The sequence below is a fragment of the Falco rusticolus genome, chromosome 9, assembly GCF_015220075.1.
Source record: "Falco rusticolus isolate bFalRus1 chromosome 9, bFalRus1.pri, whole genome shotgun sequence".
NCBI classification, from domain to species: Eukaryota; Metazoa; Chordata; class Aves; order Falconiformes; family Falconidae; genus Falco; species Falco rusticolus.
Window position 1 is genome coordinate 23392096 of NC_051195.1, and position 20036 is coordinate 23412131.

The following is a 20036-nucleotide window of genomic DNA, read 5'->3' on the forward strand; positions in this document are numbered from 1 at the left end:
GAAGTAAAGCTGCCACAGGGGCTGCAGGATGCTGCAGAGTCCCTGTGACCCCCCGGCACACAGTACCACTGACTCCCAGCTGCCAACAGACCCCAGGCTCGCGCTGTGACCGAAGACTGGCTTCCATGACTCCCACCACCAGCTTGGCTACCATCATCTTGGTCCAAAACAAAAATCCATGCTTGCAGGCAACATCAGTCCCTAAGGACACTGCTCCCACCCAGCAGCACTGCCTGCTTGGGAAATGCTCCTGCACGGGTAGCTTGCGAGCAAGGCGGCTGAGGTGGGGACCTAAGGACATGTCACACCTACAGTGACAGTGGCCCTAGGACACACAAAACCACCAAGGCAATGGTAACAAAATAATTTTATTCTGCTTTATCAAAAGAACTTAACACTGTGCATGTAAACTTGAACAAATGCATCATGTTTCTTTAAAGAAGGTGCAGATCCAGTGGCAGACCCCTTTAGTCATGGGACCACACAGGCCTTTTGAACAGAGAAAAACCAGTTCCGTCCCATGTTCCTGGTTGCAACTATGTTCCTGCTCTGCAGCTCCCAGCTCAGAGAAGCAAAGCCCAGACAAGGGTGTCAGAGCTGTGGTGATTCCCTCCTCTTGCATACCTACTCAGGCTTCTGAAGAGGTGGCTGCGGAAGCAGAGAGGGATAGAGGCTTTTGCAGAAGGCACTGAGCATCACACACGTGTTGCTGCAGGACTTCAGACTGCAGGAGCATCCCCCAGTGTCCCTCAGACCACACGTGTAGGGTGGCTGATGCATACCCAGCCACAGCAGGATGATACTTAGCCAGAATGACTGCCACCAATGGCAAAGCCATGCACCCACCTGGGTGGCCACAAGGAGGCCCAGCAAGGTTCAGGTCCACACGGAAGCAGCCCTTCCTTTACCGGCCTGGAAGGCCTTCCTGCTCCCTGCACGGGGATCTCACTGTGATCGCTGCAGGAAAGCTGTGAGCTGCCTGGTTATTGCTTCTAGTGGTTCCCCTTGTGCCCTTGCTTCTTCACATCTGCAGGCTGGCAGAACCTACCCTGTCCAGCCAGCATTTGGTAGCATGGGTAGCCAGCATGGGTAGCCAACCTACCCACTTCCAGCCATCAAACCAGCCTTTGATGCCAGCATTGGGTAGTACCCAACCCCAGTGAGTGCCACAAGGAGACAAGTCTACATCCCCTCCAGGAGTGCTTCTGTTCTATAAAGCCTGCCTTTGTCTCCAAATTCAACCAAAGTCGCTGCTGCTGGGTGAGAAGAGGCCGTGTTTCTGCCGCAAGGTGCCTGCTGCAAGCTGGCAACACCAAACAGATGGAAAGCCAAAGAGATGCGACTCCACTGGCTCAAAGCCCTTCCCACAGGAGAAGGGGGACCTTGCAAGTCAAACAGTACTTCCAGGAGACATTTCAAACACCACAGCTATGAAATACACTGCCATCCCCTCCCTGCCCCGGCACCCTTCCCCTTGGAAGGGTACTGCAGGGTCTAATGGGGCTAATGCTGTGCTTGCCTGCTCCTCTCCTACTACATCAGCCGCATGTTTCAGCTCTGCCTTGCCTGATGGCTGAGCTGCCTTCCAGCACAACATGCAGACATCCTTCCTGCTCCTCTGCCCACCAGCATCCTTTGAAGGCTGCCCTTTGCCAGAAGGGCACCGTTTGCCCAAGCCTCTAGCAAGTGATGACACAAGTTTCCCCATGCAAAAGCTCAGCTTAGTACTCCCCAGGATGGGCTCTGCCAGGCACATGGCTGTGCCACATCCCCTGTGCACCAAGCATATACAGCAAAAGCAAGAAACCTCTCCTCCTGGCAACAGCAGTTCCCTTCCTCTCATCCTCAGAGCACAAGGAAGAACACTCATGCATGACCTACCCTGAAGCTAGCATTGGTGCTCAGCACCTTCAGCTAGCCTCTCACTGGGGCAGGGTCCTGGTCCCTGCCTCCTGCCACGGCTGGGTTTGAAGAGGAGCTGGTATCCTGGAGCAGAGCACCAACTGGGCCTTAGGAGTTTGCAGACAGACGGAGGAAAGAAAGACCACCTGAAACTGCTGCAAAGTCCTCCACTCATGTATCACCCCAGCTGGCCAGCAGCAGCAGCAGGAGAGGCAGGGTCAGCGCACCCCTGCTCTGCCCCAGAGATGGAGGCGGCAGTCAGGGCAAGAGCTGAGACAGCGTAAGGCACCGTACGTTACCAAACTTCCTTGAGGAGAGACACCGCCATCCTCCATGTCAAGCCTCACAGGACAGGAAAGCAGCACTGGAAAGCCTGAAGCCCACACAACTCGTCGGGGGAAATCATTAGCAGAGGTGAAGCACAGGCCATTTGTTTTGGGTTGAACGTTTCACCAAGGCAAAAGCTAAGCATGTTCCTCCCCTTGCCATAACACGGCAGATGGTGCCAGCAACAGATCTCAACACCAGCACCAACTAGCTGAGCGCCCAGAGCGTCACCACCAGCCAGCCTGCCCAGTGAACCGCGCCAGGGCCAGGCACTGCACGCGGCTGCACCCAAGGGGACAGGAAAGCAGGACGGATGTACAGATATCCCAGGCTGGTGGAGGAGAGGCAGTCTCTGAAAATACGGTGGGTTCAGAGGCAGAGAGTGCTACCAGCTGGGGAATGGCATTCCAGCTCAAGCAACTTGCCAGTTGCTTCCCCAGCCATCATCTGGGATCATCACAGAACTCAAAGAGAAACAGGTCCTAGAAACAATCACGTCCTTACTGGCAAAGGTGAGGACAGAGGAAAAGAGGAAAGCAGGTCGTACCAGATTTCCCCTACCCCCTGAGCATGTCTACTTCTCACCCTGCAGCAGCACACAGGGAGCAGGGGTTGGATATATTACAACGCAAACCAGAAGAGCAGATCATCCTGCCAGCACCATTTGTGAGTTAAGAGCCCCGCAACGCAGCAAAGCCTGGCCACTGATGAGAGGACCAGCAACAGATTCCCCGCCATGGCTGTTCAAGGACACGAGACAAGGTCCCACTCCTTCTTGGGGCAGTGGATTTTGCACAGGGGAGCATCAATGCTTCACCTGCTTCGCAGCCGAGTTGTCAAACATCTCATCTGCCACAGAGCGGGGTCCCTTCACTCTTCTCTTCCCCTTCACTTTGCCAGCAAGGCAGAGCAGTGGAATTTCAGCCCCCTTTCCCTGGTGAAAAGACCTACAGGGAGGCTGGGGTCTGAGCAAAGATTTCCCAGCTCTGTTCCCAACTGTCTGCTCGGAGGTGCTCCACGCACTCTGAAATCTAGTTTAGGATGCAAGGCGAGATCCAGCCACCCAGCTGAAACATACTACAGTCAGTCACAGGCAGCTAGCTTTTGCTTGGAGAGGGGGAGTTATAAAAGCCCATTAGAAATTGCTTGCTCCAGGTTGTTATCTAGTGCCACTGCCTACAGGAAAGAAGATAATGGCTATGCAGATCCTATTCAAATAACGTATTCCAAACCAAACCACTCCTTGCCAGGCCTTGCCCTGAGGAGGAACACACAGCCTCTGCTTGACAAGGAGAGCCCACTCCACTGGAGTCCTTGAGGAGAGTTAAGATAGTGTTGGTAGAAACACGTTTCAGAGTCCACAAAGCAAAGCTTCATCGGCAGGACGAAGGAAACCTCCTTGCTCAGCCTTAGTGAGGAGCACTGGGGAATGGCCAGTGTGCGGCAACATAGCACTCAAAGCTACATCTCCTAGCTCCAGAGTAATGCTTGCTAAATAACTGCACCTGCTGCGGAAGGCTTTCCTGGTGTCTGTCTTTTAATATTCCAGTATAGGTATGTTAGTACAGGATTATCCCTCATTTGGAAGCACCAGTTTAATAGGGGAAGAAATGGAAGAGGCAGAGCACTTGCAATGTGTTGCTAGAAGAAAATCAACCCAACTGCCACCTATATACAAGGTGTCCAACACGCGCTGCATCCGCCCCACCAGCACAGGGCACCATCCCCATTCACAGCTGGGCTAGCTGTTGAGCTGTACCGGCTGGCTTTCTATCTCTGTCAGCCAGTGCTTTCCTTTGCTCTGAGGTGGCTTTCTCCAGAGGTCTCTGGGGCCTCCTGTGAAGGAAGGCTGGTTTCTTGGGCAGTCCTCACATTGGCTTGTTGGAAGGCACAGGAATCCAGAAACACGTTGGGGATGCGGTCACCAAAATACAGCTTGCTGTTCGCAGCTATTGCTTGATATTTCATTAGTTCCAGATACTCAGGAGTAAGTTTCAGCTACAAAAAGAGAAACCAGAGACTGTAAGAGACAACTTTCTGGGCACCACGTCATCAGATTTCATCTCAGGCAGCTGCTTCCTGGGTTGTGGACTGTTATGTGTTTTTCCAGTGCTGCCCACCTGATCCTAATCTCCTGTGCAGAGGAAAAGTGTGAGCAAGTCTTCTTCTGACCAGCTCTCAAGTGCTCACCTTGTTGGAATCAGCCAGCTTCTGAGCAGTATAGTACTCCGCATCAGCTTTTGCTTTCTCTCTTGCTAGGAACGCAGCATCTTAACACAGCAACAGAGGACAGACAGGAAAAGAAGCATTAGCAAGTGAACAGTCACTAGCACCTGAGCCTTCGTCCCCTGGGGAAAAGCTGAGCTGTCCCAGGTGTGCCCATGGCACAGCCCGGCTGGCTGTGTACCTGCACTGCTGGCTTCCCGGAGAGGTACCTACAAAGGGGAGAAATGACCCCAGTGCATAACCTTGTGCTACTGCACCTTTTATTGTTTTTGCAGGACAGCAATGCCTATGAGCCCAGTCCTGAGGTTCTTCTGTCTGCCACCACCCTTAGCTAGAAGATGACCCCAGCAGCACGGTTACCTTCAATCTCAGAAATTCGCTTCTCTGTTTCCTTCTCCATAATCTTCTGTTGATAGTGAATCCTGGCCACCTGAGCAGCCTTCTCTGCCTCTGCAATCACAACAGACTCAGCTCAGATACTCACTTCTCAGGGCTTGAGCATCAGCACCCTGACCCCAGCATCTGGTTGCAGAATCTGCCACACAAGTAGTTTGCTCTCTGCTGCCTACCCCTTTCTGCTTGGACCCTACAGTGCCAGTTTGTACTCTAAGTGATACAGTTACAGAAAGAAAACACAGTGCTGATGTTTTTAGAGTTGCACTGGATGACATCCCTTTTACAAGTGTTAAGTCCCCCGGGCACAGGGACATCTAACTTCAAGCCCAGGCAGTTTTTCTAGCAGGGCTGTTACCTCTTGGCCTGCCGCAGCAGGAGCCCCGCTGAAGGACAGAGGTGTTCACTGCTGCGGGGAGGGAGGCGGGACATAGACACTGCCGCACAAACACTCACACTTTCTAAGTGACTGTCGGTGCAGCCTGGCCCTGCCTCCTTCAGGGAGCTGTCAGCAATGGAAGACAACATCCTACCCCAGCTTATTAGGGAATGTAGGAATAGAAAGTCAGTCTGGCCCCCCATCTGCTAGCACTCCCAGCTGGTGACATACCAATGAGTGCTTTCTTCCGGTCTGTCTCTGCCTCCTTCTCTACCACTTTCTGCTTCTGGGCTGCAATCAGCAGCTTAGTCTTCTCAGCCTCCCTGCAGGGTGAGAAACGTTTATCACAGGGAAATGGAGCCGGGGAGCAGCTCTGCAAACCGAGGCATGAAACGCTAGAGGCACAAGAAGCCGATCAGTTGCCAGCACCATGTCCTCATAGCCATGAGGACTAGTTCTGTTTGCAGCTCTATGAGCACATGCGTAGCCAGCGAGTTAAAGGAAGGGGTTATTCCCCCTCTCTCTTTGGCACCGGCGAGGCCACCCCTGGATGCTATATACAGTTTGAGGCCCTTGGGATGTCGAGTGAGTCCAGCGCAGGCCAGGGTGTGCCAAGAGGCTGAGGGAGCTGGGCTTACTCAGCTGGAGACGAGGAGGCAAACGGGGATCCAACAGCATCTCCGCCTGCCCAAACGGGTACTGGAGACACCAGGGTCAGACCCTGCTCAGAGGGACACAGCGAGAGCCCCAGAGGCACCAGCACCAGCTACGGCATGGGAAAACCCAGCTGGGCCGAAGGAAACAGCCTGTTCTCGTGCAAGTGGGGTGACCCTAGGATGGAGCCTGAGCAGTTGTGGATCCCCATCCCCAGGGATGCCCCGACTTGGCTGGACACATCCCCCAGTGACCTACTGCAGCTGTGGCACTGGCCCTGTTTTGGGAAAGGGCTTGAACAGGAGATCTCCATGGGTACACAACAGACATACAATTCTGCAAGTCTGCCAGAGAGGAGCTTATGGATGAGACATCAAGACCCCTGAGCCCTGAATTGAGTTCCTGAGTCTTCTAACAGGTCCTCTATAGCACACCAGTGTCCTCTCTACATTAGGGAGTAAGAACACAGCCTTGATATGGACTGAGCAGCTGTCTTTGTGAAGGGCTGAACAGCTTCAGGGTGAAAGAGCTATGGAAATGGATAAACAGAATGCACAAATGCACCTAGCCAAGCACACGCTGACTAGAGCTCACCTTTCACCTTCCAAGCATCAGGTTAAGAGCTTTCTAATAGCATTATGCCTGTTCTGGATGCTCAAAACCAATTCATACGATTTCATGTACAGCTACTCACATTAGCTCAAAATTTCTTCGAATGGCTTCTGGGATTTTGGGTTTTGTAACACGCACGGCCTATGGATAAAAAAAAAAAGTGAGTGCACTTTAATTTAAACATTTTGATGCAAGCTGTGTAACTAAGAAATGTCTTTGCAAAACCAGGCTGTACTACTCTAGACATCTCCACATTGATCCAAGACCACACATAAAGGTTCACAATCCTCTTGTACAACACAGCTGAGCACAGCTGCTCTCACAGAGGTGCCTTACATTTGTATTTCCCATCTTTGTACCTTTTATGGCACCTAAGTGATCAACTAAGGCCCGTGCAGTAAACTGGCTAAAGAGGTCCACCACCTTGGTTAGAAGCAGCTTAGTTCTCCATTGCAAAGACTCTTTGAACATCACCAGACAACACTTCCCAAAGTACTGCTCGACAAAGGGGCTCACAAACGCAATGAAATCAAATTGCAGGAGTAAGACTTGCAAAACAGAGACAGGCTACAAGCTCAGGAGCGGATTTCCCAGGGGAAAAGCTTGCAAAAGTGACATGCAATGAAAGACATAGTGGTGAAGACAGGGGAGAGCAGCAGGGCATGGGTGGCTGCTCTTGTTGGCAACTGTGGATCACCAAGAGTTACGTGCATGGCGATACTGACACAACACTGGTACATGCCAGAGACAACTGCTAAGCTGCTCTGTGGAGGACTCTCTCTGAAATATGAGGGGCAACACCTCCAGGAGCAGGACCAGGAGCTACTGCTGTTCAACTGGCATGCTGTGTGGCTCATTACTGAGCTTTGGGAGATGCAGATTGACAGTCCACAACCCTCCTGCTCCACCTTCCCTGTAGATCTAGTGCCAAACCTGCTGCTTCTCTCTGGGGTCAGTAAGTCTGCAAAGAACTGAGGGGCTTCCACAGAGGCGAATGGGGTATGGAAACATCTAAGCAAGTCTTTGTACACACAGAAAAGTTGTTTCAATGTGACAGGCACCCCGGTCCTTGCAAACACCATGCCTGGGCAGAAGGAGCCAACCTATCATTAAAGCAAGACACTCATTTGGGTTGGAAGGGACCTTCCAAGATCATCCAGTCCAAAAACCTCCTGCTATGGGCAGGTAGCTCAAAGCCCTGTCCAGTCTGGCCTTTAACACTGCCAGGGATGGGGCATCCACGACTTCTCTGGGCAACCTGTGCCAGTGCCTCACCACCCTTATTGTAAAACATTTCTCTCTTTATCCAATCTAAACCTACCCTCTTCCAGTTTAAAACCACTGTCCCCTGTCCTCTCACTACAGGCCTTGCTAAAAAGTCTTTCTCCACCTTTTTTATAAACCCTCTTTATATACTGGAAGGCTGCAATAAGGTGTCCCTTGGAGCCTCCTCTTCTCCAGGCTGAACCTCAACTCAGCACTGGGATGTTAGACCAGAATATCCTTCAGTGAAAGGATTTTCTAAGCTGCCACTAGGAGCTAGGCCTCTCCAAGTCCCTAGAAAGGTACTGCATAAGAAAGCTCACCTCACCAGCCACTGCAGAGCGCACAGGAGGATATTCTTTCTACCTCCATAATACCCCCCGCACCAAAACAAAGATTAGTTTTGAGAAGTGCCATTTCTCCAACACTGCAAAGATTCCTCTGTAATCAGGAAAGCTGCCAGGTCTGAAAATCTTCATTAGCTTCATCTTGTTCAAGCCAATGGCTCAATCTATTTAATGGCTCAATCACCTACTTAAATCTAGTAGATGGAAACGCTACTGTGCACTGTCGATATTGTTAACAATCAAATGTTAACATTGGGACACACTGGGACTAATTTGCTGTGCAACAGCTTTGCAAAAAAGAGCATGAAGGAATCAAAACACAAGCTGACTATATGGCAGCATCTTTTCCCTGTGGCCATGAAATCCAGCTCCACCCTGAGCTGCACTGGCAAAAGCTCAGCAGCAGGCTGAAGGCATTTTTTATGCTCCTCTACTTGGCACCAAGGAGGCTGCATCTGGATACTGCACCCAGCGTGGGGAACCCCATAAAAGTGCTACCAAGAAAGTGGAGAGTGCAGCTGAAAGCCACTGAAATGGCGATGTAAACACTGCAGAGAATGGGAACAGGTTGACGGTACGGGACTTCTTCCCTCCTGTTGACCCTCCTCAAATTTGGGGGTGACATGTGCCTATTTCCAGTTATTAGGGACCTCCCTTGACCACTGTCATCTTTCAAAGTGGCTTCACAATGGTATGGGCCAGCAACTCAGCACCCTGGGATGCACCCCACCTGGTTTCAGACTTCTGTGTGGATCTGCTCAGTTGTCCTCTACTGTGGGTAATGCTTTACTTCTGCAGACTCTGCTGCTAGGGTAAGGAACAGGGAGGCCCAAGGGCAGATCTTGGCAGAAAGAAGTCAAAGGTGTTGAGTACTTCAGTCTTTTCCACATCCTTGGTCACTATGTGACCCTGCTCCACAGCTTCCTTGGCCTTCCTCTTGCTGTGGATGCACCTCAGAAGCCCTGTGTATTGCCCTACACAGCCATCATTAGGTCCATGCGTAGCTGAGCTTTGGTTTTCTTAACTCTGCCCCTGCACTCCCAGCTCACTGATCCCTACTCCACCTTTTGTGAGTTTCCTTTTTGCTTTCCAGCTCAGTCAGGAGCAACTTGTTCATCCAGTCACTGTCATTTGGACAGTCTTCACCTGACAAACCTCAACTCAAGGTTCAACTATTTCACATTATGTGGAAAATGGAAGCAAGAAAACCTCATCAATCTGGTGAAAGGTAAGCAAATTAGAGGTGGAAAAAAAAGAATAATTTTTGTTAGAGAATGAACCTACCTGGATAGTGAGACCTGGTGCCATGACATTGAGGTCCTTCTGCAGGGCCAACTTCAGATTCTCATCTATCTGATCTGTGTTTGGAGGACAAGAGAGAGACTGCTTAGCTTATCGTCTTTTCTCCAACAGCTTATGTGGCAGAGTGTCAGCTGGCCTTGAAAAGCAGGTGTCTCTATGGTGTAAGATAAAGATGCTTTTTGAGATCATTCAGTACCTTGTTTCCCTTCCTATACCGCCTGGAAAATGTTCCTGAAAGGAGAGCCACACACTAGTGTCTCTAGAAAGTTTCAGCTATTGATGAACTCATGGTATCTGAGCTAAGGGCAAACGCTTTCAGCGTCTCAGCAAGAGAAAGCACCCAGGGCCTGTGGTGGCAGTCCCTTCCCTTCACACCAGCCCTGCTGACAGCAGCAAACTCTGCCTTAAGCCTCTAGTGACCTGCAGGATCCAGTACCTGCTACTGAAAAAATGCATTTTGCCACTTCCAAGCTCCAGGAAGATCTTTCCACAGAAATGGCCAGTTACGAACAGATTAAGCTGCAGGTACTACCAGGAAACTCCCGACCACAGGTATTTGGCAAGTTTGAGTACAACATTCAAAGATGTACAGTCTCTGACAACCTTTTACCTTCCTGCTCTGCCACTCAAGAAGGAACAGGATGCTGTTATGTCTTTGCTGCTACAGGTAGGATCCAAGCAGATTTGCTCGTTCCTGAACCACTGCTATTCCCTTGTGAAAACACTAGAGCACTGCAATGAACTGAGAGCACATCCCTTCCGGTCTCACTTGCTAAGAACAGCCAGAAGGAAGCTTTTAAAATAAAAATGTCAATTGAATGACAGAACAGGGGCCTAAAAGTAGAAGTAGACAAGACAAAACCATCATCATAGTGAAGGCAATGGGCACAACTGCTCGCACAAGAGCACAGTGGCTACTCTGTGCATCCAGAACTCAGTCCTAAATGGAAAAGGACTGAAATCAAATTCCCACATGCAGATGTGGAAAGGCAAAGAAATCTGAATCATTAAAGTTACACGGGAAGTGGCACATGGATATATAGGGAGGTGGATTCTAGACTGCAACTCCAGCCCAGCGGCTGTTTGCTCACAGGAGTCTGCTGTAACATATTCTACAGCACAGGGAGATTACACAGCCTTTGGCGGGTGCATCCAGCTGCCATCCACTTACCAAAAAGCTCAATGTATACTTCCTGCAGGGTATGGGCACTGCAGAACTGATTCAGCTCATGATGAATTTTATTGAAGATCAAGGTCTTATCGTAGTCTGCAGTGTAGTTTCTCACAATATCGTACACTGAGGAAGTAAGCAAATTATCACAGGTCACCACCGACATGTATTGCTTTCTGCAATGCCACAACCACAAAACAACAGCTCACAGCATTAGGAAAGTAGTGCAGCACTGGGACAGGTGGGCGGGAAATCTCCATCCTTGGGAATTTTCAGGACTTGGCTGGACAAAGCCACAGCTGCTCTGCCCAGCTGTTAGCCAGAAGCTTGCTGTGAGTGGGAGGAAGGTCAGAGAAGACACCTGCAGAGATCCCTCCACCAATGCTGCTGGGAACATATGACTTCAAAGAGCAGAGTAACTACAAGATACACTGCACAGTCCTGTTTTATGATCTGCATAAAGAAATGAAACAGTAAAGCCTGTCCAGGACTTGCATGCATAGGAACAGATACTATTCTAAAGTGAAAACAAGTATCATTCCCAAAACTATGACATGAATTCACTCTTCAATGCCTCAGTAACACTAGCGTTTTGCATTAAGCTATGCTGCTGAAAAAAAAAGCTGTATGGGTGAAATAATCTGGTGAAGTAAGAAGGTAAGAGGCTCCTACACAGGCTCTGCTTTTATAATTTTCCCAGGAACTGAGCTGGCAAGCACCTGGGGGCTCTGTCCTGTATGTTTAGTTACACAGGTGGTCTCCCCTTCAGCAGCAAGCAATAGGATCGAGCACCTATCACATTTCTAAGCGTACAGGGCAGAAGCAATCCTAGAATTTATCTTAATCTTTGCAAATCTGTGGCTTTTCAAAAAGCTTGCAGACACATGCATGAAACTCAGTGTTAAGTACTGGGAAACATAGGAATAACAAGACACAGAAAATGGAAGTCTTGCAAACGAAGACAGAGCTGCTACAGGATGAGTGAAGACTATCACAGTACTGCTTGTTGAAACAGGACAGGAAATACCTGCATACGGTGCCAATTTATTCACAACTTCTATTCGATCAATGTAGATCATAACACCGCCACTGTAAGTGAAAAAGAGAATTCAGGAATTGTTACTGCAACTGTTAACAGTGGTCCATATTTAAAGCAAAGTCTTCTTTATCCCTCTTTTACTAAATGCTACGAAACTTTCCCAGAATAATTCTAACTTGAACATTTTGCAATTAGATGGCAGCAAATCCCAGCTTTGTACAGACTGGTCTCTCTTTCTCTCTCCATAAATCAAAAGCATGCTCCAGCAAGTCTGCAAAGCACTTTCACTTCACTTTGTATTCTACCTAGCCAGCAAAAGAAGAAGTTTTTTGACCAGGAATGTAGCTGCAACTATCAGAAAGGGGGAGTCCACCATAAAGAAGGGAAGGCAACAAGGACAACAGATGACATCTGCAAGCAGCAGAGCAGACACAAACTGCAGATGCACCACAGCTCTTCTAGGCAGTAAATAAATAGAAAAGCCCTTAGTTTACATCCACACATTTACCAGCTCCAGCAGGAACTTGACAAGAACCCTGTCAGAAAGGAAGACACAAAGCATGTAACAGACTTTAGTTTACATTCCCTGCTTCAATGTCATGTCGCAAACAGCTCGCCGGTAACACTGCAACTGTGCACACACGCCCAGGCATGTGCACTGTCAAGAAGCTCCATACATCTCACCCCCAAGGAATCATGCACTGCTGGACTAGCAGAGAAAAACAAGAGGGAATCAGAGGCAGGGCTTGATCCCAGCCTGTGCTCTTACTGAAGTGGCTTTCAGCAGGTCATGCCCACCCCTAGGTACCTGTGACACCAGAGAAAACCACAAACTACAGTGAAGAAAAAAGCCTTAATTTTCAACAGCTCTTAAATCTCTCAAGAGTGTTTATTTATAAAGCACGATACTCTTGCAATTTTGTTCTCGGGGCAAAAGCAAATCACAAGCCAGAAGCTTTAGTAGAAACTGTTTATAGAGACAGCTAATCTCCACAAGTGGACCTCCCACATTTCCAAACTTGGTGTCTGTGATGTTTGAACTCCAAATGTATCCCCCATGACAAACCCAGTTTCTTACTTTGCAGATCTTAATCTCAGGCAGATGAAAGCTAAGCCTGCAGAAAAATCACCTGAACTTGCCTGTGTCTGTGCTCTTTAAAAAAGCTCTCCCAGGCACAGTCTATGTTCACTCTGCAAATCTACCTGCTTCATGGCAAGCTATGAGCTAAAAAAGTTGGTGACGGACTGAACTTGTCTGCTGGAAGGGAGAAGCCAGCAGAAAAGATAGTGGTGGTTTAAAGAGAGACTTATTTCCCAGTGAGATACTACTATTAAGAGTATTCATCTCTTTTCCACTCCAGATTTCTCTTTAGGTCATGGTCATTCTTGCCGGCCCTCTCTCAAGAACCATTACTGTTATTTTTAAAGAAGACAGGCTTATGGATCCTTTATAGGTATGTCAGGCTGCACAAGCAGTTATAATGGTGCGGGGTTATGTGTTTTTCTCCGTCTCATCTGTTCTGCGCTCTGCCCCACCACATCAAATCAAATGGCTATTATTGGAAATAATGTCCAACAGCATTCCTCAAGATCTTCTGAACCAGCTCTCATCCTCCTGATTTGTTCTAGTCACCTTATGACATCTCCAGCAGGGCAGGGAAACCCAGCTACCATCTTGGGGTATCTCTAGATATCCCGGTGAGGAACCAAAGCAGAGTGCGTGGGCTTCTTCCACCAGAATCTCCTCCACTGCACATCTTTATGCTGGGGTCCTTCACACTTAAATTTTACAAGGATCTTAAAAGGACAAAGAGAGCACCTGAGACAATCTGCCTCCTATGCAGGACTCATTCACAGCCCCTTACCACCTCATGCACAAGAAAGGCTGGCACCTCAGACCAGAGAGGACTGCTTGCTGCCTGACTCAACCAACACTGCCTACAGCAACCCTGCCAAGGACCTCAATCAGCACGGGGCACAAATGAATTCTATCAGTCCTGCTGCTGGTCAGACAATGACTTAGAGGAAACAGGTACTCAAGAGCCCAAACATGCTGGCCACCTATTTCCCCACTGAGGGCTTAACGTTAAACGAAGCCTACAAAGAACTTCCACTGTGTTTTCCAACCATCCACCCAGCTGCTGGACCCATCATCTCTTCATATTGTGCAGTGGGGATAGCTCTTGACCATGCCACTGTAAACACAGGAGCCAAACTGAACTGTAACACTGATGTTAAAGTGAGCACCTCAGACAAACCTCCTCTCAAACAGCCTGGTCCAGAAGATGTTAGTAATTCCTGGGGTGCAGGAGACAGCAGCCTGGGCAGTTTTGGGACGCCTGCTCTGGCAGAGCACCATGCACTGATTCGGACCGATTAACATACCTGGTTGACCTGCAACTGTACAAATCCTCTCATCATCCACAGCTGTCTTCCCTGCCCTTTGGCATCTACAGCTTAAATGCTGGCTCAGACAATGCTCTTTCCACTTCAAGAAATCACTACCGTTCTCAAAAAATCCTTGTTTGCCAGAGCCTGCTTCTTGTCAGATGCAGATCCAGTGCAACACACCACCGCAGTTGCCACAGCCTTTGTAACACTGGTGTCTGCAGCCTCTGTGAGGGCTACTCACACCCACGAAGGTGCTCGCTGCAGAGCTGCTCATGGTGCCGGTCAGACAGAGCCGCACTGAGTTGAGCAGTCTCTTTGATTGGGGAGAGAGGAACAAGAAGAAATCCATAGGAAGTCTGAGAGGAGGATAACACGGTGACTATGTGTACCTGGGAGAAGTTTAAGCACGATTAGGAAGCAATGCTGCCTAACTTTACAGGACACAGTGAAAGTGTACGGGGAACGCTACAGGAGACTAACATACACTAGCAGGCATTTCAGTAGACCTTTAAAAGCTTCACACATTTCAGGATTTTAGCTTAGGCCAGGACAGAAGACAAGGGGAAAAAATGAAGAATGTTGCCATAAAAAAGGGGCCATGAAAAAAGGCAAAGGTTTAACACATTGCTAGAGCTGAGCACAAACAAGACCAGACCAGGTTAGGCAATCAGAGCATGTAAAAATTTGGCTTAAAGGTCAGATCTAGTCTACAGAGATACAGGGATTAATGCAATATATCCAGTTGCAATATTCATGACGTTTTTCCACATAACTGGCTAACAAACAGGTATCTGTCCGAGAACAGCATTCCTCCAGTGCTCTGTTTCCATTCCTGCCAACCATCTGCAGCAGAAGCACAAGACGATTCTCGCACCTTTGCAAATAAACATCTAAAGCTTGATCAGTACTATTGCTTGGCATCCTGGCTATTTACTGTTTCTTGGCATTGTAAAAACCTGCACGATATTTAGCAAAATTCCTTCCAGCTAAGTTTGAAAGAAAAATGCCACTTACATAATTATCTCATGCATTATCTGCACAACACTATTTTCAACCTATTTATAGCATTCCACAATTAACATACCTGTGAGTATATTCATTCTCAATTAATTCTTCAAGTCAGTCCTTTGGAATACTTTGCGATTCTAAAACTAGTTTATCAGACTGATTTTCCATCACTTTTTAGAGATCAGCAGACCTGCCATGAGGAAACTGCTGAACTTTCTGAGGAACTGTGTGCACATTTTGTTGTTGGGGAAAGCCAGGTACCTCGGACACCAGAGACAATCCACAGCCCTGAGCAGATACATATTCCACCTGTTGTAATGAAATGGTTTTCGTCTTTGAGGTGACAGCTGTTTTATGAAAATCAGTCATCTGGTCCCAAAGTATTTTAAAATCTGCATTTAATGTATTCACTTAACACTGTCAATTATAAATGGGACAGGTAAGGCAGAAATTGGGGATAGGACACCCACACAACCTTCAGAAGCTTCGTAATGTGGATGAGGATACAGGGAACAGGAATATGAATATGGTGGAAGAGAAACCCAGCCTTTAAAATCCGATAGTTTAATAACCAATTAAGGAAATTTAAACTCTTTAGGACCTATTGTAATGAACTCTGAACTGGGATAGTGAAATTTCAGTTGATTCATTTGTTATTTAAAAGCTAATGTTTTATTAGGGAAATGTGGATTCAAAGCTTTGGCATGGAGCAGCTACAGACTTTGATTCCAAATGTACCAAATTTCAAGGCTCCTGCAGTCAACACCTTAAAAACGGAAAGGGCTACTGGGACCTTTGGTCTGAAGTGTACTCAATTATTAACCAAGAACTGCTTCACCAGCTGTCTGGTGTTTTAAAGCATGTTTATTACCTGTAACTTCACAACCACCTGTATTGCACAACTGAATCCTGCAATGCTGAAATGTAACAGGAATTTAATGAACTAAAAGTACAGAATTAATCAGAATATTTAGCTCCGAAATCACAGACGCACAGAATAGTTGAGGCTGGCAGGGACTTCTGGAGGTCATCTTGTTCAACCTCTCTGCTCAAGCAGGGTCAAAGCAGCACAGTTAAATTTTGACTATGTTAGCACATCTAACATGGTTAAGCTTCCGCAGAAAGCTTTTCTTGGTCTGTTGAGAAGGCCTGCAGGACAGCAGGACACCATTCCTGGCCCAGAGATGTGATGCTGATTTACAATGTCCAGCATGTAAAGTATTACTCCTATTTACGCTATTTATGAGCTAAAAGTTGCCACTAAACACATCACTAAAACTCTGCTGTGGCACAAAAACTGTGCCATTTAAAAGACATGGATATAGAACATAAGTCTTACTCCTCCTTCCTGCAATTATTTTTCACTTGATCTAAAAGCTTTACCTGACCCCAAAGCCCTGGCTGCAGCACTGAACACTAGCATTATCTACAGATACTCCTGAAAGAGATTAGAGATCCAAAACTAAAACCAGCCAGGGCCCACAAGAACTTTATGTTAATATTTAAGCTCAAGTGATGTCTGATACTATAGGAATAATTCCAAGAACTCATTTCAATAAGGGCTAAACCCGATCAAAATTAACTCTGCTTTATTAATGCTGCCACTAATGTTCAACTTTTAATTTCAACGTGGTCGTTATGTGTCGTCATTCAAGTCATACTGAATTATTTTTTTTAAACAGAAATATTGTTGATTACCCTAAAGCTAGAATACAAGAAGAATCACCACTTTTGTTTTTATCCTGAAGAAACAATTTGGTCATCACTTTATCTTGTGAATGAACCAACACAACAGGATCTGCAACCCAGCTGAGTTAGCCCTCTCCTGTTACCACTCTGCTTGTTAAAACTATACAGATCTGTGCTGACAAAATAATCAGCTTAATTATGAAGCAGGGAGGTGCCACCCATGCATAGGACTCTTTATTCTTTCTCACTCTCTCTTTACATCAAGTGAAATGTCAATTCCAAAAATGCTCAAATGATTCCAGAAGACTGATTTTCTCGAGTTGTTTTCAAAATAAACCATCTCCCATCAGGATTCCCATTCACCATTTACTTTTGCCCACTGCTGGGTTGAGCACTTTTATTCGCCATGAGATTCAGACCAGAAATACCGCAAAGCAGAGGGCAGATCAAAGCACAAGCAATGGACTATCAGAGTAACGGAGGGAAGGAACCAAGAAAAATCAAGAGAACATCACTAGAAATGCAAATACCCTCTGAACATCAATGTCAGCAAAAGCAAGAGTGCTCCTCCCCATACCTCCTGCTCTTGTATTTCTAAGTACAACGTATACACTTACGTTTGGGACTTATTTTAGGCCATGTGTCTTTACTTTTCAGCCTCTGTGTCACAGCACTGTAAATGGCTAGCGGCAAACTACACAATAAGAGTGCCTCTACGCATCACCAGAAGAAATATAAAGGAAAAACATACCTTGTCCCACAAGGCACATTTTTCACTTCATCAGTCTGCAACGTCGTCTGAAATAAGAAGACAACCAGTGCTCACAAAACAACTCCCATTCTCCAAGGAAGATCATGCTGTGCCAAGACTCACAACCGTTACAAGGGAACACGGAGCCAAAAACATGCCCTCTGCCTCCCTCCCGGCTTTTGCAGGTATGGGCAGATAGCAGACTTCTTTTCAACTGCCTTTTGGAAGGTCGAAAGGCAGCTGTGCTCATTTCTCTGCTCTCAGCTCCTGCAGCACTAAGACCTGCAGCTCTCCTAGGAAACAGCTAGGGCCACAGACACAGACTGTCCTCCCAGAGCAAGACATCTCCTGTCCCTACTGACACACATGCATGTTGCGGAGATTCCACCAAAAGGACAAGTCTCAGCACACAGCTGGGCCTGGCACCCAAGACAGAGGGAACCAAAGACTTCCTAGGAGCTGCTACTCTGACTATCACATTTCCGAGCCCCTCTGCAAACGCCTTGCCTGAGTCACTCCCATCCAGCAATATCCCTACCAACATCTGCTTCCACTCAGCCTCTTCCAAGATGAGAAGATACTAACCTGCACGGATTTGAACGTGGTAATGAACGGGAGCATGATGTGGTAGCCTGGTCCGCTCGGACTAGTTAACAATGCACCACCCCTACAGAAAGAGAGAGACATGGGGAAAAGGCTCAAGCAACTGGAAAACAGTAAGTGCTGGCTTTGAGAGCAAGCAAGTACATTCAAACTTCCAGGGGTCACAGCTATGGCAGCGCACATTACATTATTCATCTGCACCAAATTTACCACCAACTCCCCTACAAAAGGGCTGACTGAGTACTATACTTGCCTGCTGCAACTCAACAATCATTTGATTATTAACACTTAGAGAAGGCAGATACTGCAATGTTGCAATGATGGAAGAATTTAGCAAAGAGCTTCAAGACCACAGATTTTCCTCTCTAAATAGTTCACTGGTAACCATGGAAAAAATCCAGCAGTTGATGTGAAACTGCTAGCTTGAATTTCCACAAGGCATTTGGCACAGTCCCTTACGCAAAGCACAAAGGAAACCTGCAGTCTCTTATGGGGAATGGCAGGGGGTTAAAAGACAGGAGACAGAGGACAGCTCTAAGCGACTGATCCTTGGCATGCAGTAAGGTCTCCTGCAGCGTCCTTCAAGGGCCCGTGCTGTTCAACACGCTTGTAATTAAAGGAAAGAGCAGCACAGAGGAAACTGGTGGTGAGTGCAAAGGACAGAAAAGACAGGACAGAAATATAGCAGAAAGGGAAAAATAACGCAGAAAGGCTGGTGTTGAACTGCTCTATCCCTTTATTGAAATCTGAAGCAAAATTTAGTCAAGAGGTATTTAATGACTGTGACTACTCACTGCTGTGGACTGACAGTGAGTTGCTCTACAGACGCTACTCAGCGCAGCTCTGAGCCCCGAGCCCAGGAGAAGACTCATTTCAAAGCAACAACGAAGCAGGCACTGCCAGTCCTGGGACAGAGGTAACAGCCCTCAAGGTAAGAGGGAGAGATCGACAAACACGACAAGAGTGGACGGACCAAGAGCTTTGGTCCTCTAAGCTTCCAAATCTAAACTGTGCCCCACAAAAAGGGAGGAAGGGGAGGGAGGAGGAGTAGCTGAGCATTCAGAAAGACCAAAGCGTGTAACAGCTCTGCCCGGAGCCAGGCTGGCCAGGCCCACGCCGTTTCTGGTGCGAGAGCAGAAACAACAGGGCCTGTGCCCACCTGTGGGCAAAACGCGGAGGGAAGCACGGGAGAGCAGTCACCTCCCGAGGCAATCCGGGGCTAGGGATGGGGCCCAGCTTAGAGCGAAACCCAGGGAACGCCACAGGAGCCGTGAAGGCGCCGGCAGGGAACAGTACCTGTAGTACACGGCCAGGTGCCCCTCCTCGACCCTGTGGATGGAGGAGTACAGGAAGAAGACGAGGAGTCCCGTGGCAGCTGCAACTACGGCTCCCGCCTGGGCCATGGTCATCCTCGCATCACCTGCGGGACACGGACCGTCATCGCCCGCGGCACCCGCCGGGTCACGGGGCGCCGGCACCCGCCACCCGCACCCAGGTCTCCGCGCCCTCCCCCCGCCGCGGCCCCTCGGCCTCCGAGTCAGGGAACGTCCCCGAGGCGCCCAGCGGACCCGACTCCGCAGCGGGGCGGCGCCGCCTCCACGCCAGGCTGCGTTACCGCGGCACGGTATTACCGCGGCGGCGAGCCCCGACTGACGCGACCCCCGGCGCCGGAGGCGAGGGCGCGGGCACACGCGCTGCACCGGGGCTGCCCCGCCCCTCAGGCCGCTGCCTGGGCGGTGGCGGCCCGCGGCCGGACTCCCCACGCCGCCCCGGGGACCGCGGCCCGGGGTCCCGCCGCCGCTCTCGTTCGCGGCCCGGCCCGGCCCGGCCCCGCCCGCCGCCGCGCGCCCCTCACCTGCCGCCGCCGCGCGCCCACGTGCGGCCGAGGCCCCGCTCCCGCCCCGCCGCGCACGCGCACCGCCCCCCAGCTGCGCGCGCCGCGCGGCGCCCGCCGATGGCGTCACGGCGCGCCAGGCCGC

The 20036-nt window shown here is 49.0% G+C and overlaps 1 protein-coding gene across 1 annotated transcript; it reads right to left on the bottom strand.

Annotated features, from left to right (window-relative positions):
* Positions 1–350: 350 nt before the first annotated feature.
* On the bottom strand, positions 351–19960 carry ERLIN1 (ER lipid raft associated 1). The gene is given in 13 exon segments (XM_037400843.1): positions 351–4082; positions 4084–4227; positions 4420–4499; positions 4816–4905; positions 5459–5550; positions 6576–6634; positions 9388–9461; positions 10577–10702; positions 11604–11665; positions 17455–17501; positions 18040–18121; positions 19354–19477; positions 19913–19960. Coding segments are annotated over 12 exon segments (1092 nt in total). The 5' UTR covers positions 19467–19477; positions 19913–19960; the 3' UTR covers positions 351–3959.
* Positions 19961–20036: the final 76 nt, after the last annotated feature.